Source organism: Podarcis vaucheri (genome assembly GCF_965113315.1).
Source record: "Podarcis vaucheri genome assembly, chromosome: 15".
Classification (NCBI taxonomy): Eukaryota; Metazoa; Chordata; class Lepidosauria; order Squamata; family Lacertidae; genus Podarcis; species Podarcis vaucheri.
In genome coordinates this window covers 26,224,317-26,248,341 of record NC_138753.1, presented here as the reverse complement: position 1 = coordinate 26,248,341, position 24,025 = coordinate 26,224,317, and the positions used below count along the sequence as shown (strand labels likewise).

Genomic DNA, 24,025 nt, shown 5'->3' with positions numbered 1-24,025 from the left:
AAGTGAGTCATCAGTGGGTGGCAGTTCTGTGAGTTGTCCTCCCACCAAGGCCTTTTGCACTCATCATTGGTCTTGAGACAAAAGCGCCATGCTTCTCCAAGAACTGAATAATTAGGTTTAAACTAAAGACTGCAACAAGTGACGCAGCAAATGATGGGATCTCACCTCCCAGTCTCCAGTGCCTTTTCTGTAACATTTGATGGTGTCTGAAAACATGAAGCAGGGAACTTGAGCCAAGGTCTTCTTTTTCCATATACTTCAAATGTTGCTAAAGAAGAGATTAGTCAGCTAATTAAGGAATATTGGGGCAATTAGGGATGTGAGTGGCGCTGTGGTCAAAACCACTGAGCCTCTTAGGCAGGCATAGGCAAACTCAGCCCTCCAGATGTTTTGGGACTACAACTCCCATCATCCCTGACCACTGGTCCAGTTAGCTAGGGATGATGGGAGTTGTAGCCCCAAAACATCTGGAGGGCCGAGTTTGCCTATGCCTGCTCTTGGGCTTGCCAATCAAAAGGTCGGCGGTTCAAATCACTGCAACAGAGTGAGCTCCCATTGCTCTGTCCCAGCTCCTGCCAACCTAGCATTTTGAAAGCACGCCAGTGCAAGTAGATAAATAGGTACCGCTGCGGCAGCATTTCTGTGCGCTCTGGCACTTGTCACAGTGTCCTGTTGCGTCAGAAGTGGTTTAGTCATGCTAGCCATGACCTGGAAAGCTGCCTGTGGACAAAAACTGGCTCCCTCGGCCTGAAAGTGAGATGAGCGCTGCAACCCGTCACCTTTGACTGGACTTAACTGTCCAGGGATCCTTTACCTTTATTGGGGCAATTTCCCCAAGAGAGAGGCCATAGCTCAGTGCTGCAGCGCATGCTCAGCAAAAGTTACAGGGCTCTCCCCTTAGCATTTCTTGGGCAACAAGGGGGAGAAAGACATCCCTCTATGCTTCAGAGCTACAGAAGTCACAGCCTGTCAAAAGCAGCCAATACTGTGCTTGTTGGTGCAATTGTCTGACTCGTATATGACAGTTTAAAACATGTTTCTTAATATATCACTGCAAACAGCACTGTGCCCGTTGGACTGGATCCCTACTCGTTGTTGGGCTCAATAAAAAGTGTTGCTTTTGACCTTAACAGTTTAAGAACAAGTTATCTGAAATTCTACTACGTATATTTTTATTATAGTTTTAATCTTAACTGTCCATTGCAATGAATGCCCAATTCCAAACCTCAATACAGGTGGATTTTGGGGATAAAAGGGAGTGAGAGGCAATTTACAACATAAGCTACCACCTTTGGTATCTTCTTTTTAAATTCTCATTCTATCAACTCAGAAGAACAAAAAACAAAAGGAGTTCTTAGCACACAACCCCAATCAATCAACTAAAGCATTCATTGATTTATCTTCCAAATAAAAATTTAACTGTTTTATTTAAAGTGTTAACTGCCTTGGTGGTAGTAGTAGGAGGGGACACAGTGTGCTGTTAGCTTTTAAAGGGATTGTGGTTTTTTTTTTAAAGCTAAGCAACATCAGAGACAACTGAAAGGATTTTCAAAGAAAGAGACTTCAGAAGCAAACAGCTGAGGGTTCTGTAAATTCTTTATTGTACATCAATTAAACAAAAAAGAAAGAAAGAAAAATTCCCTTTTGCACAGCAACTGCTTAGGGCCCAGACTGAGCACCATGCAAGATGCCGTGTACACAATCCACTAATTGCAATATCAGGACCAAAAAAACCCCAAGTGACTGGAATTCAAGACCAGTTCTGCTGCACCTGATGAAAAACCAAGCTGCCATTTGACAGGGGAAAGGGTCAGCCATACAAAAAAAGGCTGCCACTACAATCACTACTAGTTTGCCCTTTGCGTTAACACCAAAACTTTGTGAGCTCTCTAGCCTGTCTCAAGCCTAGCTCTTTTCTCAGCGAGAGATCCCCACAATTTGATGAATGGCTATGTGGATGCCTCTTTCCCCAAGTCATTCTGCTATATGCAGCGTGGGACCCCCTGTTGCTATTTCTCCCTCATTCAATGACTCGGCAATAATACAATGAAGCAGAGGCAGCGGTGAACAATCGTTGAATGTTGCCGGCAGGTGACGTATTGTGCCTCAGAGGCTCCACAGCATGGCCACGGCCCTGCAGATGCCCACATCGTGGTAATTGAAGTAGCAGAGGCCAGCAAAGGTGAGCGCTGAGAGCATGTAGAGGCCAGTGTTGGCCAGTTTAATAGATGTCTCTCCATGGACGTAGTCAGTTACTATTTGCCCAAGACCCCTACAAGGAAGAAGAAGAAAAAGCTAAAAATGAAGACGATTCAACCCAACATAGTTTCAAATGTTTTCTAGGGCATTTTCCATAGGAACTGGCTGATCCCCAAAGCAACATCCCTTTTGGTCATTTGACACACCTCTTAGAGGGGTGCTGGCAGCCTTCATCAAAGATCAACCCCTTTCCATCCCCGCAAAAAAAACATTCTTTGCCTTCTTAATTGGACAGTTATCATTGCTGAGATCAGGTGTGAGATGTATCAGTGGGAAAGAGAAAAGCTCAAAATCTACCCTAGAAGGAACTGAGGACCACAACTGCTTTCACAAATTATCCAGATAGCATTATTAAGCAAGTCAGAAGGAGCATAAGTTGTGCTGAATGACTGATTGTATTACCGAAGCAGAAAGGTATTTTATGAACATCGCATTAAAACAATCACTACGCAACAAGCCTATGGAGGAGTGCCAAGGAGTATTACAGCAGCTCTTGCAAACATGTTGCCTATGGGCACAACAAACAGCACTGTCAGCAAAAAGCACAGCAGAACACAGCCCTAGCACCTTTAATCAGCTGCCAAGAATTCATAAGCCAGGCATTCCAAGACTGGAATATTATTTCAGGAATTACCAATTCAACAGAAGGTTAAGGTTGGTATCACTGATCTTGGATGCCTTTAGAAGGGGATTAGACAAACCCATGCAAAATACAGCCTCCAGTATAATAAATATGTCTATGGATGCCAGCTGTTGGGGGTTATGAGTGTGCTGTTGTGCTTATAGGCTTTTCAGCGGCATCTGGTTAGCCGCTATGGAAACAGAATGCTGGACTAGGTAGTGGGGTAGAAGAGCTGAAAATAACGCCAATATATTTCACATCTGGCAACCCTTTGTTTTCAGATTGTATATGCGTAGACTAGGTTTTTAAAAAAGAGCCTAGGACACAAAACAAAGCCTCCTAATGTATATTTTGCTCTGGGAGGCTTAGCTTGGTCAGAATCGAGTTTACACTTGCAGAGTTAATGCTAAATACATTGCTTCTGGTCAATGAGCCACCACAGCCACTGGAGAGCCATGAAAAACTGTGTACCGGCTTTTTCGACTCATCTATGCATGTACAATCTGAAAACAAAGGGGAGCACAGTCGAAGTGCAGAGAGTGCTGAGCTTGAGAAAAACACCAACAGAGTTTTTAACAAGAAAACAAAAAAAGCTGCTCCTCCACAGTAACAGGTTCCATTACCAGCAACCCGTTCCAGAATTCAGGTGCCTTATCTTGCAGGAGAGCAACAGCCACCCTCACTCTCAAGGTCTTCCTCTGATGTATCCTACTTCCAAAACAAATGTCTACGGTATGTTTTCTTCTCTGTGTAAAATTTTTACTCTGTAATGAACATACCTTACATTTCTTGAGCTACTGTATGAACGGCTTTTTGTTTAGTCTTTTATGGGTCCCTCCCTTTCCTGTTTCTCCTCTTTATATTGCATAAACATTCTATAATCAATTTATAATGTTTGTAATCTTGTAAACTCTTAAGAGCTTTTTTTTTTGTTGTTGCAAATTTCTAATAAACATTTTTTTAAAAACCACAGTTTGCCAATTAACTAGTTGGATTCTGGGTGCAGTTCAAAATGCTGATATTGACCTACAAAGACATAATGCAATACCTGAAGGACCTCCTGTCTCAATAGGAATCTGCCTGGATGAAGACATATCAAAGGACCACTTCCAGGTGGCCTTCTGAAATTAAGGAGGTTTGCTATTAAAGCAAGGCTTTTCCACTGCAGGCTTCCCACCTGTGAAATGCCCTCCCCAGAAAAGTGTGTGTAGTCTCTGCTCTTCTCTCCCTCTGATGGCAAATAATTTTTTGGGGTTGTGGGAGGAGAGGGGAGGACCTTTGGGAGAGAACAGCTGCTTCTGCTGTACTGCTGGCTGGGGCTGGCCATTTCTAAGAAACTGTTATTCTTACATTGTTTCACTGGCAAGTTACATATTTTCAGGACCAAACTGGGTCTCTGAAGTTCCACACTGCCCTCTAGCGTTAAGTCAACCAACAGACATGGATAAGCCTCTATATGGCATATTCCTGGGAATGCTTGTAAACTGTAATTGTAAAATGCTTCTAAAGGCTTGTAAAAAGCCCAGGAAGGGAGAGTAAATTTCTAGGACAGCATGTGGAAAAGGCAGAGAGCAAAAGTGAGAAGCCATAAGAATTGACTAAAAGCTTCTGCCTCCAGCGGTGGTCAGCCAGGTGTTCCTGGGAAGCCTACAAGCAGAGCATGGGGAAAGATCATAGAACTGGAAGGGACCCTGTGGGTCATCTAGTCCAACCCCTTGCAAATGCAGGAATCTTTCGTCCAACATGGGGCTTAAACACTTCTTGCTTGCTTGTCCAGCATCTGGCATTCAGAGGCAGGACCAATCCCAATGCAACCAATTTGTAACAATTTTACTGAAAAGTAGGTTCAAACGTTGCAAGACTGAGGGACCTGGTGCCCTCCGGATGCTCTTGGGACTACAACTCCCATTATCCCTGACCAATGGCCATGCTGACTGGGACTGATGGGAGCCCAACAAGATCTGCAGAGCGGCAGACTCTCCATGCCAGAAATAAAGCACAGAGGTCCCTGTGCATCTCTAGGGAAGTGGCAGCTCCCTCGGTTACAGCAACCCCTGCTGTTGTTTACAGACTCATCTTTAGTTGAGCAATGTGGCAAGCCAAGAATCTCCGCCAACCCTTTCACACTCTATTTATTTATTGTTTATTCATTAAACAATTCATTTGTATACCACCCTTCAACTGAAGATCACAGGGCGGTTCGCAAGATAAAAATACACAACAAAGCAAAAACAAGGCAATACTGTAATCCCTCTCCTACAAACATATTTAAAAGGGCCATAGAGCATTATCAGCCAAAGGCCTATCGAGAAACACTTTTGCCTGGAGTCAAAAGAGATGTGACGAAGGTTCCCAGGTGAGAGCATTCCACAAATGGGGAGCCACTCATGTTGCCACCCTCAGAACCTCTCATGAAGGAGGCACATGAAGAAGGGCCTCAGAGGATAATCTCAGAGTCCTGATCAGTTCATATGGGGAGAGGCAGTCCTTGAGGTATTGCAGTTCTGAGCCGTTTAAGGCTTTATAGGTCAAAACCAGAACTGTGAATTGGGCTGGGAAACTAACTGGCAGCCAGTGCAGTGAAGCCAGGTTTGGTGTTATACGCTCAAACCATCTTGCCCAGTGAGCTGCCTGGTTGCTGAATTCTGCACCAGCAGAGTTTCTGAACTGCCTTCAGAGGCAGCCCTGTGTAGAACGTCTTGCAGTAATCTAACCTAGAGGTAACCTAGAACATAAACGACAGAAGTTAGGTTATCCCTGACCAGATAGGGGTGAGGCTGGGCCACCAGCTAAAGCTGGTTGAAGATGGCACTCCATGCCAATGAGGCCACCTGAGCCTCTCATGAACTTGCTACCATGCTTGAAAGATGTCCAGATCTCAGAAGGAATGGTGGGATGAAGCAAGTTCCAGGGCTACAGAGTCAAATCAGCACAGAGAAACCAGCCTCTGGACCCCACTGCAATCCAGGGTTCTGAACTGAGCAGGAGAGGCAGCAGGAATTAATCCCGGTTGGGTTGCTTCCCTCCTTACTCACCAGTGACCGTGGAGTGTGAGAGTGGCAGCCAGCGAGTAGTCCATGGCTGGTCCAGGATACAGGTAAGCTGCAGGCAGGAGCCCAAGCAGGAGGACACTGACTGCTCGCTCACCTGTCCAGTGCAGAGAGGCAGCCTTGGAACCAGCTACAGGGAGAGAAGAAGCACTGTTAATAATCTCCAGGAACGGCTGCTCGAGAGCTGGGAATGAATAAAGGGTACCTTTAATGATTCAACATTTGTCAACAAATCAATGCAAGCTAGTTGGATTTATAGGTCTCCTCCCCGAAAGGTTCCTGAAATTCGACAACAGTTGGCTTCTTCATGCCAATGATCATATCAGTTGAGCCTCCAAAGAGGAAATGGTAACTGATTAATGTTGGCAGAACTGAAGTATTGTCCCAGATCTGAGGTCAAACAGATGGCAAGGAAAAGGAGGTAACCAGGCCACATAACCCCATAAAAAAGCACAAAAACCTTGCCTCCGACAGGACTCTTACAAAAAAATAATAATATGGAATTTTTTCATTTATTCCCAGCATCAATCACACATGGAGGCAGTTTGCTACCAATGTTACTCTGATTTGGGTGGAAGGGTAAAGACTTTTTCGTCTTCTCTTCTGGCCCTTCAAGATGCATAAAATAGTACATTTAAATATATTCATCTGATTATTTGTATGCCACTTTTACACACAATTGTGCCCAAAGTGGCTCACAAGGTAGAAGAATATAAACAACAATTTGATGGCACACAAAAAAAAACCCCTTCTCCCAGCCTCCCACAACCAAATCAGGAGCCCAAACATCATTTATGCAGATTTGCTTATCAATCATTTGCATGCATTATTCTGAACTGAACAGTGGATATTTGCATACCTTCTTTTTTGTGGAGATGTAGCAAGTTGGTGGCAGAAGTAAATCTACAGGTGACAGAGGGATGGTTGAGTGTGTCTTGGAAGAAGAATATGACTGGAGCTGAGAAAGGAGGGGCAGGTAGCCTTGGGAGAGGGGAGTACATAAGCCTGACCCCCTGAATATTGAAGCTTTTGCACACACAACCTGGGTGCACCCAAGCATATCTCCACAGCCATGAGGACTAGAAACTTGCTTTTTAAAAACCTGGTATGGTAAGAGACGAAATTTCCAAAAATCCAAGTTGTGAGCAAGAACACCAGATTCTATTTAAAATTCTGCATACAAACTGCAGGAACTTAGCAGATGCAACAGACAACACAACTAGTACCACAACTAGTATATATGGACTAGAAAAGAACTATTACACACCAGGGAAAACACCAGCTTCATTCAAGACTAGCTGTGGAGAGGATCATCCACTGTGAAAAGTTGAATTGGCACATGTCAAAAGCAAGAGTGTTTAATTACAAAGGCAGATGGTCGAAGATACGGCACAAGTGTATTTTTCCATCACCACCTACATCTTTAAAACACAAGCTTTGACTTTGAGAGTATTAACAAACACCTGCAGGTTGCACTAAGGTGCTAAGTTTGCAAGGAGAGTTGTAAGTGGACAACTGTTCTGCTTTCATCCATCCTTGCTGGATTACTTTTAAGGAACCTATTTCAAGATATATTACATGAAAGTAGTTACACAACAACACAGACTCCGAAACGGCTTACTTTCATGCAATGCATTTGGGACAAGAGCACTAATCAGTGCTTAAAAAACCTCTAGAAGAGAACACCTTTGAGTGAAACAGCTTAGGTCTAGTTACCACGCGCTCTACACCACATGGGGCCTCAGCCAGCCTCTAAAAAAACTGCACCCAAATGCATTCTTAATTGTAGGGTCATCTACTGCAAGGCTGTTGTGTAGTTCCCATGAATTCCAACAGACTTGGAAACCAAACATCCAATTAGTTGTCCTATTTAAAACAGGCCAGAGGCAGCAAAGTACATAATTATCTATGGACCGTTATGGAACAGAAGGAGATTGCATGGCAAGCAGGAGAGCAAAATAGTGTTTCTTTCTCAGCCCAAGAGAACAGATTCCCCTTTTGCAGATGATCACGGCTGTCCATTATATGAGCAGCCTGAGACTCCACTACATTCAGGGATGCAATTCAATGTCCCAAGATTGTTCACCACATCATTCAAGTTCAGAATAAAAGGATGCAAATAAAGCAAACTGCATAAAATGAGTGCACATCTTTTGTGCTGGGATGTAAACACACAGCTTTGCAACATATACATTTGAGAAAAAATAAATAAGTTGGGAAAGTAGGAGACAGGAAAACAACAGGCATTGTCTGGGGTGCATGTTTGAAGTTGTAGGGTGGAACCTGCATGGTTCAGGCAGGAGACAGAGGAATGCTGAGAACTGAAATTCCACCAAGTTGACCCTCTCTTCCCAACTTTCTGGCTTTTCAGACAATCCCAGGTACTCCTCTGCAACCATCAAGACTAGAAGCTTTAGCTCCATAACTGAAAGGAATGGGGTTTTTCATAATTATCAATCTAAAACTTATTTTGATAATCCTAGGATCTGCCCCAAGCTTTCAGGGAAGAGTGAAATAAATTAAAAAAACAATAATTAGTTACTGAAAGCACTGTCAATGACAATAATTTGTCATTAAAATGACTTCATTTACCACTTGCGAAACTACAGAAAGCAAATTCTTTCTAACATGTCTCTAGCTCTAGCTTGCCAAGTTGAGGATGACTGTCATAACTACAGAGAGAAAAAACACATGAACTATTTTGCATGGCCACATGAAACAAAAGCACGGTAAAGGAATCCAAGAAAGACCTACCTAAACTCCTGGGGGATGTGTGGATTTTACATGTCAGAGGATGGCGCTTGTCAGTTGCAACACAAACAGCTGGTCTGGTGAAGACAATCTTGTTCAGGAGAACTGTGGGTAGAACAGGCAAATATCACCCAAGGTGGAAGAGGACTTTAATCCTCAGACTGGAGTAAAGTGTTTATGCATGCAATAATAAGTACTAATGACGTGCTAATGTTAATTAAAAAAAAAGACTTTAGAAGGGAAGCTCTTAGGAACAAAGGAAACTGAAAAGAGATACAGCTCTCCCAGCCACTGAATGACAAGAAAATCCACTGTGAGAATCTACAGAGAGGTGATACAAGAAGTCAGTGTGGTACCAGTATATAAGTATCCTCCAGATACCGCCTCACATGGCAACGAAAGGGGGTCCCAGGCCTCCCAGGATCAAGTTATGAACATGCATGTGTGAAGCAGCCCATAAGTTAGTATAGATGGGATGCTGGATAACAGATGGACAAGATGTCCTCCAGATATGCTTCACTGGAATTTTGGATGCATTCCAAAATCATATTGTGCAAGCCTACATTTCCATATATTGCACAAACAAAGAGGTATGGGTAGGTAGCAGTGTGAGCAAAAGAGAGAACAGTTAGGTCAATGAATGTCCCCTTTCAATGCTCTTATTTCTTTGCAAAGAAAGGTAAACTACCCTCTTCTCCACTCACATGCTAGCTCTTAGGTCACATGTTACAGGGCAGTGCATAATCTTAGAGGCTGCTGCACAACATCCCAAAGTGTATGTGACCAAGGGTTTCCGATGGCAGCAGCGATACTGGTTAATCTTTTCTATGCCTTGGGGCACTCATGTATTGCAAGTTGATGACTTGCATGTGTAATTAGAACTCTGTGTGTGTGTGGATTTACAATTGGTAATTAAATATTGCTCTTCCACATCTGAAAGAACAAGCTGCATTGTTCTGATCTGCACAAAATTGTCTCTGTCTATCACACAAAACACATTTTAGTAAAAACGTGTTTTACTAACATAGGAGAAATATCTCAGTCTCTATTCTAATTATTAAGACATGCTCCTTTCAACACCCCAACGAAATTCTTGAAGCAGAAAGGTGTGGAGAGTAAGTTGCTTGTGAGCTACAGCAGGAAGGTTAGCGGGTATAGAGTGAAGAGAAAGCAAAGGAAAATGCAGCTACCAAAGCAAATTAGCCTGACATTAGCAAATGCCTAAGGACCACAATGATAAAGAAGCCTTTCCTAAGAAGGGAGAAAGAAAACCAGGTATCTCATCTAGGGAAACCCCAAAGCTTGCCTCTTGCTTCAAAAGAGAGTCACCTTCAAAAGGATAACGCTACAGCTCCATGCAACACAGCAAGAAGCGGACAAAAGTTGCAGCCAGGAAAGAAGACCTGAAAGGAAAAGCTTCCCGGCCACAGGGACAAATACCACTGAGACAGCAGTGGAGTAGAAACAAGCAAGGAACCACCAGTACCAATATATATTATTTTGTTCCCAAAAATGGCTTTCTGGGGGGGGGGGGTGCTCAGTGGCAGAACCACCCGTGCCCTGCAATGCAAAAGCTCCCAGGTGAAATCCTCTACAGCTTCTCGGAGCGGGACTAAGAAAAGACTCCTTTGCCTGAAACCCTGGAGAGCCCTTGCTGCCAGCCAGTGCAGACAACAGTGCACTAGGCTACAGGTCGGACTCAGGACGAGGCAGTATCCTATGTCCCTCTGCCTTATGGGGAAGGGCAAAGCACCCGCCTTGCGGGCAGAAAGTCCCAAGTTCACCCCTTCCATAGCGCCCCCTGGCAAGGCAGGGAAAGGACTCCCTGGTATGATACCCTGGAAAGCCACCGCTGCCAGTCAGTGCAGACAATACCGAGCTACGTCGACCAAAGGTCTGGGCTCCGTACAAGGCAGCTTCCTCCGTTCTCAAATGTCAGTTTAGACAGGGAGGAGAGACAAGGGCGAGTCCCTGCGAGGCAGAAGGCAAGTCAGGTCCGCCTCCCCCCCCCGTCCCCCTCCGCTCACTCACCGACTCCCCCGCCGTGGGGTCTGCCCAGCCCCGCCCGCAGCAGCAGCAGCCCCGCCGCCATTTTGCAGCGTTCGCCGTCCCCCTTCTGCCTATTCGTGCCCTCCCGCTCTGATAGGGGGAGGGATAGGGCCCAAGGGCACTCGCTGCCCCGGAACAGGAAGCGTGACGTTGCGCTTCCGGTCGACGAGGCGCCGCTTCCGGTCGACCCTTGAGCGCGCGGGTGTGGGGAGGGCGGTCCTCGCCTTTGCCTTCGTCCTTGTTTTGAGGGGGGCTTTTCGTAGCACCTCGGTTCGGGGAGGCCGCGGGGCAGAAGCTCCGCCATGGAGGACCCGGAGAGGGAGGCCGACGTCTCGGAGCTGCAGCGCCTGGTGGCCGTCGAGGAGCAGCGCGCCCGCCTCGCCGCCCAGGTACATGCCGCGAGATACGTGTGCGTGTGCATGGAGGTACAACAAGCGTGCAAGATCGGCTAGGTTGAAATAGGAGTGGCTGGCTGAGTGGGGCGGGGGCTTGAACCTGGCCTTTTCTCCATGGAACACCCCGCCCAGAGCAACCGTGTTACGAACTTTTTTGTCTCGTCTGAACCCACATGCGTGTCCACGACTCAGACCTAATTGTACTTCCCTCTCCCCTCATTCCTGCGGGTCTGACAGATGCCTAGTAGCACGCCCCTTTACCCCACCCCGCTCCTTTCTAAGGCCCTTTCTGAGCTCTTCTCCCCTTCCTTTATGGGGGGAAACCAGAGACTAGGGACCTTCTTGAGCCCCAGGGCCATGTTCCCTCTGGGAAAGTTTCTGGGATTTTCTTACCAGTGTGGCACCATAACTTTGCACGGTAGCATTTGCCTTGCAGCCATACAAAAGCCAGAGGTTTCTGCACACACCCCTTTCTATCCAGGCAAGTGAAAGACATTGCCCCATTTCAAGGACACCTTCTGGCCCAGGAAAGCACTTAAGCAGGGCCTTGTAGGGTCCAAAGGGCCAGAGAGAGTCCTGGAGAACCCTCAGACTTGAGGTTTACCATGCCTGTCCTCCAAACAGCACTTATTTACTATACCTGCTTCCATTAAGAGAATCCAGACTGGATCCACCCTCCTGTTAAGAAACCTGAGCTATAGTTTACTTTACAGTATTATTTTGCCTAGAAGGCTTTAAAGGTGGCTGGGCTTTCTGAAATGGCTGCACCTGCCTTATACCCTTTCTTCGCCCAGACCTTCTGCCCCTTCTTATACCTTAAACCTCCTCCTCAGAATTCATTCGGAGGGTGGGATCTGCTAGAATTGCAACCCCTTCTCACAAATACTACTTTTGAGGCATGCAAGATTGGGAAGCATCATTAAATTCAGTGGGATCAGCTTCTGAGTAGATAGGCATAGGACTGGGCTGTTGGAACATAGCCTCATGCTGCACCACTGTGGCAAAGACAGTTCCTCCCAGATGTGTGTTTGGGGTGGGAGTGATCTCCTACGGCTTCGCTTCAGCTCTGCTGTGAGAAATGGAGGAGTGATTTTTTTAGCCCAGATGCTTCTAAATGGCCAGTTCCAGGCTTCTCTGCCAGATATCTCAGTTTCTCACACCAAAAGTTCCCCACAAGAATGTAGGAAGCTATATTATACCAAGTTAGACTATTTGTCTATCTAGCCCTGTATTGTCCACTCAGATTGGCAGCAGCTCTCCAGGGCCCTACCTCTTCTTTTCCACTGGAAAAGAATTGAACACGGGACATTTTCCATAGAGCATAAACTATACCACTGACCCATACTCAAGAAATGATAAACAGAGCTTTGAAGAGTATGCACATCCATTATTATTACAGTGGTACCTTGGTTCTCAAACTTAATCCATTAGACTCCCGAAATGGTTCGAAAACCAAGGTGCAGCTCCCAATTGGCTGCAGGAGCCTCCTGCACTCAATTGGAAACCGCAGAAGCTGCATCAGACGTTCAGCTTCCAAAAAATGTTTCCAAACCGGAACACTCACTTCCGGGTTTGTGGCGTTTGGGAGCTGATTTGTTTGGGAGCCAAGCCGTTCAAGTACCAAGGTACCACTGTGTTATTATTATTATTATTATTATTATTATTATTATTATTGGGGGGGGAGGAATGGGACTCATTGATCCTTGGTTGTTGTGATTTCTGTAGCTTTGGGGTATGAGTGTTGTTGTCCTCAATGTTACTAGCTACATGTGTACATGCTGTATGGATGTCTGTGGGAAATGTGGTTTTTGTACACAGATCCTGGAATGTATTTCTCAAATTTGGGAGTGTTTCAGATGTGCTGGTTTTTTTCAATATGTGTTAAAGCCTCGCATACTTTACACACTGAACCCATACTTTTGGAGGGGTGGGTTTGGGGGGGGGGGTTTAGATGGGCAAGACAAGGGCCTATGCCACACATCACCCAAACAGCCAGATTCACTTTCTGAGGGTGTGAGTCTCCCCTGTAGCTATGTTGTGCCATCAAAAGCGCAGCACGGCTGCAGGGATATCTGCTACATGTACACCAAGCTGGAGAGGGAAATGGGGCCTCTTGTTACCCTTCGCAGAGGGCAATGGAAACTTGCCATGTTGAAGGTTGTGAGTCGAATTCAAAGAGGCTGGTCCTAATGGGGAGTGCTGTTAATACTTGTATCCGTTCTCATCTCTCTCTCCCTGCTTCAGGTTCACAACTTCATGGAGGTCTGCTGGGAAAAATGTGTTGACAAGCCAGGTTCCAAGCTGGACTCCAGAACAGAAACTTGCCTCGCCAACTGCGTCAACCGCTTCATAGACACAACACTTTCCATCACCAATCGCTTTGCACAGATAATACAGAAAGGAGGCCACTGACTACCGCATGGTGGAGTCCCCTTTGGTCAACGGACTTAACAAGATCCAGGTCTTTCACTGGACCCCTACTCTGTCAGTTGTTCTACCTCAGTGCAGCAATGCTTGAAGAGCCATTTGTACATGACTGTTCATGCCTAAGTGGCATTAGACTGGGTCACGTAGAACAAAATCTTTGCTCCTTTCAAGCTAATAAATCAAGACTTGTCTAAACAAATTGACTCTGTAGCAAAAAGTTAACTGCTTTGCTTTCTTCCCAATGCAGGATAACAGGGATAACATGTACCCTCACACTAAATAGCATGCTCTTAAAATTCTCTCTCAAAGGTAGAAGTGTTTTCAGGAAATCTTAGGGGAAAATGGGGAGGGGGGAGCAATTGTAAACTCATTGCCGGAGGAGCTGTCTTCTTTTGTCCCCATTTATTAGCCTCTTTGAGGGATCTTATAGCTCACATAGGCTCTCTTGTGTACTCTTTCCTCCTCCATTTGATGTGAACAGAAAGTTGCTTTCCGGCTCAAAACTAATTTGTACAGTAGTTACTGCTGCTGATAATGATTGCAGTCAAAATCCATTCAGCCCTCCCATTCTCTATTTTGGAGTTTATACTGCTTCAGTTTCATTCTCCGAGCATGCCAATTTGTATCGAAGCACATTTCTTAATGAATACCTGTGAACCTGGTCAGCATATTTTATCCCTGCAAAACACATGTTCTGCCATTTGAGGAAAGAGCTGCTTTCAAACGGAGCTTTCTAGATCTGTGCCAGAGTGCTGATTGCAAGTTCTGCAAAAGTAACTTAGGATTTCCTGGCTTGCACTTAAAGGCCAGTAACAGGTATAGATCCTTCACTCTGCCATCCTCCCTCTAGAAGTTGGAATTCCATTTATAGTGAGTGTGCTGTTCTTCAGATTTATTGTTGAAGCCCACCCCTTTCACAATGCCTTTCTGATCTAAGAGTGTCTCATCTCCCCCACCTCCAAAATAATCAGTGCATGTTCACAATGGTGTATAAAATCTTAAATGCTATTATAAAGACTCTTCATTTTGACTGCCGTTGGGTGAAACCAACATCGTTTGTTATTGCGGACCATCTGAATTTATTCATGCCGATACCTTGCACATATTAAAAAATAGTTGTTTTTGTCAAAATAACTTGAGTTGCTTTGCTTTTTATAGCAACACATTAGAACTACTTTCAAAAAAATAAGCTTTGTGCACTGGTACCACAATGTAGGACAGAACCATGTGGCATTCTGTTCACTATTCCCAGATACGGGGTGATGGCAGACAATTGTATTTGTGCAGGGAGGCCAGGCAGAGGGGAGGAGGTCAAGAGACTGATAAAACAGCTCCAGCAGGATGTTACTGTGAGAAGATAAGATGTGACCATTAAGGATAAGAGGGGAAAGGTCCAAAACCCTTTACTCTAACCAGCCTGTTAATCCTGTGTGTCTTGAGTTTACAATGGCCCACTTTAAGAAAAAGGAGGGAATGATGAATTATCTACACTACAAGCTTAGTAGTTTTATAGGTACTTTAATAGTCATGGTTTCCCCAGAGGCATGGTGGGAATTTCAGTGGGAAATTGGTGAGGATGCAAAGAAGCCACTAATGTATAGCCCCAGTCCTCCTTACAGGGTGTAGGTAAGAGGGAATCAATGTTTGGTTTATGGTGTAGACTCTACCTCTTGACAGCATAAGATGCAGGGCAGAGGTAACTACTGCCAAGTTCTTTCTTCAGTGTGCATCTTTGCAGCCCCTAAGCTGTAGAATGAGCTAAGCCAGCCTTCCAGCAAACTACTGAAACCCTTCTGCTGCCTCCTGTCAATCATAGAAGGCATGTGGAGGAGGCTTTCATGTAACTCCATCTGGAGGAGGGAGTTACATGAAAGCCAAGTCACATCTGACTAGTTACACCATGGATGGGACATCTCTGATCCTTCAGATGCTGGTGGTCTCCCATCAACCTAAGAAACCACTTCTCTTGTTAAGTAAGAACAGGAACTCTCTCTCCAACTGCTCTGTCATTCCCTGACTGGTAGCGAGATATATATTTTTCCAGCAAGAGCTGGCAAAACCAAAGAGCAGGCAGCTTGGACACACACCAGCAAAGTTGACAACCAGTTTACCAGAAGGAATAGGATATGGCATTAAGCATACTCTTGCAGGGGGTGGGGTGCTTATAACCTCCATTTGACCAAAAAACAGCCAGCAGAGGTGGCTTACTTTGAATCTCACCGTGGCTTGTGTTGGGATAGTTGTCTCTGAACCCCAGTAGATCCTATTTGAACTTAGGGTGGCCACATGCCCTGTGCTGTTCTCCACTTGGCCTTTGGACCTGATGACACATCTTGTATGCCACCATCTGATCAACCTTGCAAATGAGATGGGTACATGCGAAACACAGGCGGGCAACCTGGGGAGCTTCTGATCTCCTTCATTGTTTATTGCAATTAAATGTTAGGTATTGGCCATCAAAAATAGATTTTAGTTTTTGAAAAAAGGCAAAGGGTACCCAAGGTCAGTTCTGCTCTATGCAGACTCCAATAGTAGCTGTTTTGTGAGTTAAGGTTCCGTATTGTCACAAATAAACTCAAGTTTGAACCTGGGCTGGACAAACAAGCCTTGGGCTGGGAGCTTCTCATTTCCTGACCAGTTTCTGACCTACATGAAACTGAAAGAAGCCCCCTGCAAGTAACTGAGGTTTGCGGCATCTAGATCAGAGCTGTTGCCCAGATTACTTTTGTTCCAAGGGGGCAGCACTTGGAGACCAATCTCCCAGAACGTCGGTGCCCCTGCCCTGCCCTGCGAAAAGCACCGACTGTGTTGGTCCCTTTCCCCTAGTCCTCATCAGAACTGTCCTCTGAATTCTCATCAGCAGCCACTTTCCAGTTCTTCCTCTTACTGCGCTTCTCCTGCACCCTTTCAGCACACCGTTCTGAGAGAGACACGTGGCGTTTCCGCCTCTTTTTCTTTGGCTGCTTCTCCTGCTTTTTATCTGGCTCACTGTCCTCAGAACTGCTGGAGGGGCAGCTGCTGGCCTTGCTGAAGTCACTGTCTTGCCCTGAGGAAGAAGAGGGGGCTGCCCTTGCAGAGCTCTTCTTGGCCTTTTTGTGACGCTTCCGCTTTCTCTTGCCAGCGCCTCTCTCCGACGAGTCAGACTCCTGGGAAGAATCTGCCGTGGCACTTGGCTGCTCCTGTTTCTTCTTCTTCCGCTTCTTATGAGATTTCTTTTTCCGCTTCTTCTTGTGTGACTTTTTGGCTTTTTTCCTTTTGGGCAACTCAAGGGAAGACTGCGTGCCGGGCTGAGACTTCCTTTTTCCGTTCACAGAGTTTTGTTCATCTCGCTCTCGGTCACTGCAACACAGCCAAGAGGACAAAAGTTTAAGGCATGATATTGAAGAATAATCAACAATGTTCTAAAGTGGAGGTGGCTTAATCTTTTTTGCTCTAAGGATGCTTTTTCATCCTTGGTCAACCCTCCACAAGGGCTGTGTGCTAACTGGGGGGTATGGTTACCCATGCATAGAACACAGTCTGGGATACAGAAGTCCATGCGTTTAAGACAGATTCCTGCAGGAACTAAATTTCACCTGGAATAAGAGGTATAACACTGAAAATACACACCTTACTTGTTTTGTAATGGAAATAAGGAACCATCTCAGTTTGGACACAGTTTAATTTTTGCATTTTATTTAAAATAAAAAGTTATACAAAAAATAGAACATGTCCACAAGGCTCATGCGCACACCATGTCTCCTTCTCTAGAACAGCCGTAAGTCAATCAGCATCTGCTTTTAAAGTGAGAAGAAGACTCCAGCTCCCATCAGCCCCAGTCTACAGAGCTGATTTGTCAGGGATTATGGAAATTGGAGTCAAACAACACAGGTTCCCCACCACCAACGTTTGAAACTAACTAGAATTCCTTGTTATATCCAAACTTGGGAGAACCAGCCCCAAACACACGCTACGGTTTCATCCTGTATAGTGTGAACAAACCAGACTTTAACCAGAGTTTTCTGAAGTTTGGATGTAATGTGAGTTCAGCTTAGTTTAGAAGCAGAGATTTCTTTTTTCTTTTTCAATTTTTTAATTAATTTTCACAAAATTATAAACAAACAAACATAAATCATAACCTTATTAAGATTACACTTATTAACATTGTTAAGTGACTTCCTGGCTTCCCATTGGTTGGGTTTCAATGCATTTAACGGTTTTCCAGATCATAGTTCCTATAAACTTAACTTAATCATTTAACATCATTCTATTTTTTTCCATTCAGAATTAAACATATTAATTCATCACTTAACTTATATAAAATCCTAGGCTGATCTAGTTCTTGCAAGCTATTTCCAATTAATTTAACTTAACATATTTAACTAAATAGTCATTAAATTTCAACCATTCTTTCTGATACTCCTCCTCATTCTGGTTGCGGTCTTAGAAGCAGAGATTTCTGAAATCCTCTTACTTGTGCTAGAGGGGAGGAAGGAGCATGTGCATTTGAGGTTTGTACAGGCAACATTGAGCCAGAGATTAGTGTGAAGGTCTAAAAAGGTCAAAGATACTTTCCCACCACCCTTTTTACAAGCAACCTTATTGGCTTTACCTGTCTGTATCGAATTCTTCTGGATACAGCTCTTTGTAGCCACTGTGGCCCCACCTGCAAGAGAACACCATGCTGTCTTAAGAGCTTCACAAACATACAAGCTATGCAACCACAGAGCAAAGCGACACATGATGCAACCTTTGTTGGACTGCACCACTTTCGGCTGCAGGCCAGGGGATGGAGGGAATTGTACCCTTTAGTGCTGCAGTGCCTCAATCTACCGTATTTTTCGCCCTATAGGACGCACTTTTTTCCCTCCAAAAATGAAGTGGAAATGTGTGTGCGTCCTATGGGGCGAATGCAGGCTTTCGCTGAAGCCTGGAGAGCGAGAGCGGTCGGTGCGCACAGACCCCTCTCGCTCTCCAGGCTTCGCGGACCTCTCCGCAAGCAGCGGGAGCGCTCCCGCTGCTTGGGGAGAGTTGCCAGCATCCCGAAGCCTGCGCGCACTGAGATCAGCACGTCCAGGCTTCGCGGACCTCTCCGCAAGCAGCGGGAGCCAGCGCTGGGCTCCCACGGCTTGCAGAGAGCTGCCTGTTTGGGGGCTGGGGTCGGGGGAAGCTCGGGCCGCCCCAGCCCCGCGCCTGGGGGAAAATAATTTTTTACCCTTTATTTCCCCCCAAAAAAACTAGGTGCGCCTTATGGGACGGTGCGTCCTATAGGGCGAAAAATACAGTACAATGTGCTTTGCAGATTCAAAAGAGAAGAGAAATTGTCACTGTAAGATATTCCTCCAACTTTAGGATTCCCCCAATTGGCAAGAGGCCTAAAATATGTCATAACCTTGCCTCACCCCTGCCAAACAAAATCTAGAAAGCAAAATACCTTGGGGGCAGAGGTCTGTCACCTGAGCTCATTTTTTTCTTGGGAAAGCACCACATGCATGAATGGACTTCTTATCAACGACATCGGTAAACATTCAGACCTGTCTGGCATGCTTGCTTCACATTCGTAGAGCTTCTTGTTCCAGTAGCGGGCATGCCGGAGGTCGTCTTCCATCTCTACTGACACAGGAGCCAAGTTCCTCGCCTTCCAATTGGCCTGCTGGGTCTCTTCATCAAAGCCATCGCTACGCATCCGGCTGCTGCAGACGAAAGACAGCAGGCTTTGTACATTTTGAAAGGTAAAAAGGCAAGCCATGAAAAGAGACTAAAAAGAAGGTCCTTCAGAAGGAGCTCCCCAAACAATATGGGATACCGAGTTCACCCCATTGGTCCATCTAATTCAGTATTGTCTACTTTGACTGGGAGCAGTTCTCCAGGGTTTCAGATAGGGGACTTTTCCCCAGCACTACCTGGTGATGCCAGGGATTGAACCAGAGACAAGCTGCATGCAAATCATGTATTCTATGGTATGCCCCTCAGTTTCTTAGACTGGTTGCCCTATGAACACTTAGTTGGGTTTGGGTTTGTCAGCGTGCATTGAGAGAAATGTCCCACTAGTGCTAGGTTTCCCGGAGACAGTGCTGTAGTAAAGAAAGTGTCAGTTTGCATTTCTTGGTACAGAAAGTATTGACCTGACGTGTAGAGATCTTTCCTATTCTAATTAATTCAAGATGCTTCTGGAAGCTTCTCTGTGTGATACAAACTGGTGCAAGCTAGAAGTTCTAGCTGACAAATAAATTTCTATTCCACCTAGAAACAAGCAGAAAGTTCATAATGTTTGGATTATTCCTTCAGAGAAGCTGGCTTAAACTGGTTCTGTTATCTCTTTCTGTAAAGGTCATGCTGACTATAATAATAAGGCCAGAAGGAGCCTGGGCTTCACTTTCTATCTCTCTTTCCTTCTGGTGTGGTGTTCTGTATATAGTATGCTTAGTGTTAAGGTTTTTGTCTTATTATGTTATTGTAAGTTTAAGTTAAGTCTGTTGCAACTCAATTTCTTATGGACAGTGCCAATCCTAAATGTATTGCATTTTTGACCATTATGCTCATTTGCCTTCAGTAGCAGTAAACCTCTGCTGGATGAAATATTACCGTATTTTTCGCTCTATAAGACGACCCGACCATAAGATGCACCTAGTTTTAGAGGAGGAGAACAAGAAAAAAAATATTCTCCCCCTCTCTGCTCAGCGCCTCTCCAGCAAAGGTGGGGGAGAAACGGAAGGGGCTCCGTTTCTCCTCCCGCTTCGCTGAAGCTGCGCAGAGCCTCTCCAGCGAACCGAAGCCAGGAGAACAAGAGGGATCAGTGCACACCAATCCCTCTTGCTCTCCTGGCTTCAGCGAAAGCAACACAGCCTGCATTCACTCCATAAGACGCACACACATTTCCCCTTACTTTTTAGGAGGGTAAAAGTGTGTCTTATAGAGCGGAAAATACAGTAATTGCTTCTGGTCTATTTGGGGGGAATCCTGCAACAGGTTTTAAGTTTTTACTCTGCTAACTATACGTTAGAATCTGCTCTGGATCGATATGAGGAGAATTCTTGACAGAAAGATGGTACACTGTCTCCCTAATATGAAGTTCATAAAGGATATTCCCTGGCAAGATAGCTCAGTTGGTTAGAGTGTGATGCTGATAACGCCAAGGTTGCAGGTTCAATCCCCATATGAGACAGCTGCTCTTCATTCCAGGGGGTTGAATTAGATGATCCTCAGAGTCCCTTCCAACTCTACAATACTATGATTCTAAAACTGGCCAATTTATGCTAAGATAGAACTTCCCTGCTGTCCTTCCTTGGCACTAACTCCTTCAATCACAGATGGGGAACCTGTGGCTCTCCGGATGTTGTTAGAGTCCATCTCCCACCAGTCCCAGGCAGCCAGGCCAATAGACAGGGACAATAGAAATGGCAATCCAACAACAATCTGAAAGGGGCCAGAAATACCCCATTCCTGCTTTATAAGCTCTGGTTTTAAGAGAAGCACTGTCCCTCCCTTCTCTATACTTCTGCTGGGGTCAGGCTGCCGGACCTTTCCCTTCCTGCCATATCATTAGTTGGTGGGGGACAGGAAGGGGAGGGTGCAGATAAGCTTCTCCTGACTCCCAAACCTTGACTGAAACAAGCACAGACTTCTGATCAGGGTAAGGAGCCACAAAGTAGTTGGTGGTGGAGAAGGATTGCTGCAACAGATGCAGCACTGGCAGCACTGCAAAGCAGAAACGTCACTTGTTGACACATGCAAGTCCCACCTGGAACAATCAGGAAGGAGTCTCTTTTCCTTGCCCCACTGAATGTCTTTGTTCTGCTTTTCCATTTCCCGAATTTTCCACATTTCCGACTCTTCTTGAATCTGAGGTACATAAAGATATATATCAGTTTACGAAAGTACCCACCAAATTGCTGCATTTCTACAGGAACGACCCCATTGGTAGGAGGAGGAACTACCAGCAATCACCCCCCACTAGGCTCTTATTGTCAGGTCAGAGGAGCAGTCTTGTACCCCAATGCCAGCTTTTTCTGTCCCCTCTCCCCCCAGAAATACTTGGAGGGAAAAATGAGATAGAGCTGTGTCTGTTGTTGTTATTTAAATTTGTATACTGCCCTGTACCCACAGGTCTCACAGGACTAGCACAGTTTCTAGGGCTAGCATAGTTTAATTGCTGTTTTTAGTGGCACTTCAGGGACTGCGAAGCCTACATTTCCTTTCTGAAGGCCATGGATCCTACTGAGAGTTGGAGCTCTAACATCAGTTGGACCAGGGCCACAGAAGCTGCTGCAGTGAAATGGAGGGGGAATCTGACACCAGCACTTCCTCCACCCTCAAAGATGGAGCTAGGCTATATCCTACATCCCAAGAGATGTTTTGGGCTACAAAACACACTTCTCAGTACCTTGTTATGTGCATCAGTGTGACGGATGACATTTCGCAGGAGGACTTTCCCTAAGGGGACACGGGACATCCTTTAACCTTAAAAGCAGACAATAAACAAAACACAGTATAAACAATAAACGACAAGTATATAATATACCTTCTCAAAACTCTGAAAACATCCTCAGTGGCTGTTTATAACAGAGCCTCATCCCAGACATGGTAACTGCTGATGCCGTTAAGAGTGAATGCAGGGAGGCTTTTTTCCCTTATGCAGAACCTTCTGGGGGCCTCATCCCAGTCCTGGACCAGGTCAGAGGCAAAGATGAGCAAAGCAATGAATGTGACTGTCAATTTTGTACAAGAGGCTACATTTCACCCACATAAAATCCATGCATTTACAGTGAGGGGGAAAAGTATTTGATCCCCTGCTAAATCTGCCCACTTGTCCTCTGACAAAGAAATGACCAGTCCATAATTTTAATGGTAGGTTTATTGTAGCTGTGAGAGACAGAATAACAACAGGAAAACCCCCAGAAGACAAAAGTCAGAGATTCATGTGAATTATAAGTGAAATAAGTATTTGATCCCCTATCAACCAGTCAGATGTCAGGCTACCTGGTATCTTCACTGTATGTAACGAACTGAGATTAGAAGCACCTGCTGTAAGGGAGAGGTCTTGCCTGTAATCCCAGCTCGTTACAGTACCTGTACAAAAGACACCTGTCGACAGAAGCAATCAATCCAGCAGATTCCAAATAAAGACATATTTCTCTTCCCTAGGAACTCCTTATACCAATGTAAATTCTCAAGCTCCCGGGAACCTACTTGTGTCAAACGCAACAGCTAGCAGTTTGGAGGTAGGGGGTGGAGAGAAGGGTGGCTATATATTTAGAACAAATTGTGCATTTGATAACAAAATGCAAAAAAGAGCAAGGGTTATGAAGCTGGTTCTTTCAATCCATTGCATGGCATTTTTTTTTTAGCAAGGGACCACTGGGGTTGACCACTCTCCTCACATGCTTTGGGAGCACTTCTGTCCTCTGAAATGCTCTTGGGTATTCCAGACAACTTGGTGCAAATCATTTACCCAATTCTAGAGTCATACCCATAAATCAGAAATGCAGAACAGCTCCCATTATCCTTGACCGCTGCTCAAGCTCAATATTAGATTATTCAGGGCAGAATAAATAATTTTATACACAGCACATAATTAAACCAGGAAATTTACTGCCTCGAGAGACACAATGGCCATCAACTTGGATAAAGGGGAATCGGACAAATTTATGAAGCATCAAAATGCAAATAATGCCTACCAGTCATGATAAACATATAGTGTATCTGAATAGCAGCTGCTAGGATTCACAAGTGAGACAAGTGCTTTTACGGCTATATACTGCTTTCGGGCTTCCCAAGGCCCATTGGGTTGGTCACTATGACAACGGGATCCCCTTATGTTCTTATGAATATTAAGAAGTTTTGGAGGCCCCGCCAGTTCCCCAACCCATGCCAAAAACAGCACCCAAGTTTCTTAACAGCTGCAGAGATTTTTCACCCATGATTTGCAACTACAAAAGGAATGGGCCATCATTATTTCAGATTAGTGATTATTACAGATCAACTAACTAGAGCAAAGAAGGATCTGATCCTGAGGGGGGCAGCTGCTGCGATTTTCTTCCAAGTGATCGCTGCTTCCCCAGCTTTGCTAATGGGCGCTTGCAAGGCGGGCACGGCGCGCCGCCCAGCCCAGGCGTCATTCAACAGGCCCGGGTTCAAATTCCCGCTCAGGCAGCACGAAGCTCATATTGGGCCAGGCATCGTGTCCGAACCTGGCCCACCTCACGGGGTGGTTGTGAGGATAAAATAGGATGAGCGGAGGGGTGGAGGGAGTCACGAATGTCCCCCCCCCCGCCGCCCCGAGAGACCTGGACAGGAATAGAATAGAGCGAGCATCCCCCTCACCTAGTTAGCGAGCCTTGCCAGTCCACGAGTCACAGCCGAGCACCCATTCACATGTTCCTTCACCACCCGTGTCCCGAGTTTTCCCTCCTTAGGAAACCGCTTATTTATTCCTCCTCCCCCCCCCCCCCCAGTTTCCTTCCGGGGACCTCGACCACGCAAGCGGCAGACTC

The 24,025-nt window shown here is 45.4% G+C and overlaps 3 protein-coding genes across 3 annotated transcripts in view; 1 reads left to right on the top strand and 2 right to left on the bottom strand.

Annotated features, from left to right (window-relative positions):
* Positions 1 to 11,035, bottom strand: part of BCO2 (beta-carotene oxygenase 2) — a gene marked incomplete at its 5' end in the record, with an annotated part of 75,304 nt that extends 64,269 nt beyond the window's left edge. Inside the window, 2 exons of the mRNA XM_082200987.1 lie at positions 8,686 to 8,787; positions 10,714 to 11,035. Coding sequence (XP_082057113.1) covers positions 8,686 to 8,787; positions 10,714 to 11,035 — 424 coding nt within the window. The remainder of the gene's footprint in view (positions 1 to 8,685; positions 8,788 to 10,713) is intronic.
* TIMM8B (translocase of inner mitochondrial membrane 8 homolog B) lies at positions 10,980 to 13,752 on the top strand. Its single transcript, XM_082201120.1, has 2 exons — positions 10,980 to 11,120; positions 13,371 to 13,752. The coding sequence occupies exons 1-2, from the start codon at positions 11,034 to 11,036 to the stop codon at positions 13,536 to 13,538; spliced, it is 255 nt and encodes an 84-aa protein (XP_082057246.1). The 5' UTR covers positions 10,980 to 11,033; the 3' UTR covers positions 13,539 to 13,752.
* Positions 13,753 to 15,945: 2,193 nt separating this feature from the next.
* NKAPD1 (NKAP domain containing 1) lies at positions 15,946 to 23,999 on the bottom strand. Its single transcript, XM_082201069.1, has 6 exons — positions 23,856 to 23,999; positions 21,916 to 21,992; positions 21,274 to 21,374; positions 19,067 to 19,225; positions 18,145 to 18,198; positions 15,946 to 16,892 (listed from the first exon to the last, which is right to left on the bottom strand). Exons 2-6 carry the CDS (start codon positions 21,982 to 21,984, stop codon positions 16,376 to 16,378), a joined length of 900 nt encoding a protein of 299 aa, XP_082057195.1. The 5' UTR covers positions 21,985 to 21,992; positions 23,856 to 23,999; the 3' UTR covers positions 15,946 to 16,375.
* Positions 24,000 to 24,025: the final 26 nt, after the last annotated feature.

Coding starts and splice junctions, on each gene's coding strand:
- TIMM8B (XM_082201120.1), top strand. CDS start 11,034: ATGGAGGACCCGGAGAGGGAGGCCGACGTCTCGGAGCTGCAGCGCCTG. Junction 11,121..13,370: donor GCGCCCGCCTCGCCGCCCAG/GTACATGCCGCG, acceptor TCCCTGCTTCAG/GTTCACAACTTCATGGAGGT.
- NKAPD1 (XM_082201069.1), bottom strand. CDS start 21,984: ATGTCCCGTGTCCCCTTAGGGAAAGTCCTCCTGCGAAATGTCATCCGT. Junction 21,375..21,915: donor ACACTGATGCACATAACAAG/GTACTGAGAAGT, acceptor TATGTACCTCAG/ATTCAAGAAGAGTCGGAAAT. Junction 19,226..21,273: donor CTCCTTCCTGATTGTTCCAG/GTGGGACTTGCA, acceptor TTTCGTCTGCAG/CAGCCGGATGCGTAGCGATG.